General features: G+C 29.5%; 1 protein-coding gene across 1 annotated transcript in view; it reads left to right on the top strand.

The window, feature by feature from the left end:
- The window catches only part of LOC107647906, a 959-nt gene extending 435 nt beyond the window's left edge, over positions 1 to 524 (top strand). The window contains exon 2 of the mRNA XM_016351956.2: positions 1 to 524. This exon is cut by the window's left edge and continues 22 nt beyond it. Within this exon, the coding sequence (XP_016207442.1) occupies positions 1 to 374 (374 nt within the window). The 3' untranslated portion in view covers positions 375 to 524.

The following is a 2,687-nucleotide window of genomic DNA, read 5'->3' as shown; positions in this document are numbered from 1 at the left end:
AAAAGCGTCGCAATAAGATTATAATGGGGTCTTTTAGGCTTCATTACAATTGGTGCTCTTCGAAATCGTCGCATGTTTTGCCGGTTCCTCAACGGGTCTATGAAGGGTTATGCTGTGAAGAATCATCATCAACAACTCAGAGTAACAATGGTGGTGAGGATTGTCCCGATTTGCAACTTGCAGGGTATCTAAGGTGGCTTGAGGAGAAGAAGGTTCAAGAAGTAGGTGAAGAGAAAGAGAAAGAGAAAGAGAAAGAGATGAATGAGATTGATGTGTTGGCTGAAATGTTCATTGCGAATTGCCATGAGAAGTTCAGGTTGGAGAAGCAAGAATCTGATAGAAGGTTTCAAGAGATGTTAGCTCGAAGCATGTGAATTTGAAAAACAAAGAAACAAAGAATGAAAGAGAGATGAATAATAATGTTGTGTTTTTGGATCCATGTTTTTGCTAATTAATTTTCTTGCTTTTGCTATATAGTTCACTTCACTACTTACTCACCTTGTTAATTTCTTTTATTTCCTCTATCTTCTCACATTGGAATTTGGTTTGTTAATGATTAATTGTTATGATTAGTGTGGGAAATAGGGTTAATTAATCATATGTGTATCTGATCTGCCTTTTTTGTTTGCAACTTTAATTTTCAAAAGATCAGAGAAGGGTACATCACTAATCAGAGATGGGAACTTGTGCAATATAATTCTCTTCTCTATCTATGTCTTCACATACCCATCATGCTCATGCCTTTAACTTTTTAACTTGCAATTCTTTTCTTCCTTTTTTTTTTTAATTATAAATTTTCATAGCACTTTGCTAGTTTGTTGTTTCATATTAAGATATCTACTTCTTCGTCTTTGTGTGAATTTTTTGAATTTGTGTATTTTTTTTTATTGATTTTATGTTAAATTTTTTTTCATAGTCAACAAAATTGAATTCTAAATTTTTAAGTCATAAAAATTTTGATATTATGTGATGAAATTATTTTTTTAATTTAAATTAATAAAAAATATATAAATAATTATATCTCTAATAGTATTTTTTACAATTTTTCACTAAAAAAAAACCTATGTGGATCTACTTAGCAATTCTTTGATGTAGCAATGCAAGAGTTATGTTTATATATGACATATATAAAGGAAACTATTATTTACATATCATCTTTAGAAATCTTAGCTTATAAATTTGGTAATTCGTAGACATATATAATTTAAAATTTTAATTTTGTTAGAGAACTAATAATTTTTTATCAACAATAAAGAGAAATAAAAATACATTATTAACCGGAAAAAAAACTATCAGAAGAAGTGTTTAATAAGTATTTACTTTTCAAATGTGAACTAAGTTTTAGGATATATGGATTCTCTTAAGCAAAAATAAAAAAAAAATAATGAAAAAAAAAAAAGCCATATAGATTTATACGGCTCCTTGTCTTCCGGACACATATATATAACTAAATTGTGGGGAATACATTTTATCCATTGTCAAAACGAATTTTGGCATTGCTTGCTTGTTTCTTAGTGCATGCTTGGTTGCTGCCAAAAAAAAACATAAACATCATGTTTCTTCTACATATATATTATTATTATTATTGCCATAGTTGTATTAACTATATGATACATTATTGTGTGAAATATTTTGCGTTTCCTAATGAAAATATAAACCTAACATTTTTTTTTCTTATTCTTTATGGTATTTATTTATTTATTTACCTGCCCCTAGCTAGTTTCATCTCCCATTGTATTAATTTCTTGGGAGAGTATGATATTTTAACCCTTGAAGCTTCCTACTTCCAACTTTCCTACCGTATCTCATGCTGATTGCACATATCTTAGGCACATGTCAGTTTTAGGCCACATGATATGAATTTATGACCATGGTTTTTTTTGCTACCTTCATTTTCATAACAAGTTTTGTTTCTATATGCCACTTCTTCAATTAAGAGTGGACTCATTCTCACCTACTCCAACCTTATAGTCCCCACATATATTTTAGAGTGAATATGCCATCCGACCTTATAATTAATTCGAAAGGACAACGAGGTCTTCAAAAAAAAAAATATCCAATTCGGTCTTTGATTTTTTTTTAGATTGATTAGTTCCTGTGCCAAAAAAATAATATTGACTTTTTTTTTGTACAGGGACTTCGTTGTCCTTTCGAGGTAATTATCAGAAGTCGGGTTAGATTTATTTTTTGTCAAGAACTTCGTTGTCTTTCGAAATAATTGTCAGGGACTATTTTGGGTTTTTCTCTATATTTTTACCCTTATTCCTTTTTTTTTTGTTTGGGGTAAGAAAAAGTTGAAAAAGGAAAGTGAGATATTATTAGGAAAGGTACAAATTAAAATATGCTTTATGTACCACACTAGGCGGAATAGAAGAAGATATACAGTTCTTCTTGGGGTTCATGCCTTCATGGTCATGAATAGAATCTTATTATTAATCTTAATTAACACTGATTTAGATGATAATTATATTAAAATAATTATGATGGTCCCCTGTTAGGTATAGATAAGTGCATAGATCATGATGCACGCATCCAAACTCGCTACAGGACAGCTAGACATACATAGGTTAATTATTGAAACAAAAGATGATGATATATAGTTATAGTAGTGATAGATCCAACATATATAGTACCCTTTTCATCCAAAATCATGTTTTGCAAGTAAAGTAATAATATTAAATGAATAA

This window comes from Arachis ipaensis, chromosome B06, assembly GCF_000816755.2.
Source record: "Arachis ipaensis cultivar K30076 chromosome B06, Araip1.1, whole genome shotgun sequence".
NCBI classification, from domain to species: Eukaryota; Viridiplantae; Streptophyta; class Magnoliopsida; order Fabales; family Fabaceae; genus Arachis; species Arachis ipaensis.
This window is presented reverse-complemented; position numbering and strand designations above follow the sequence as displayed.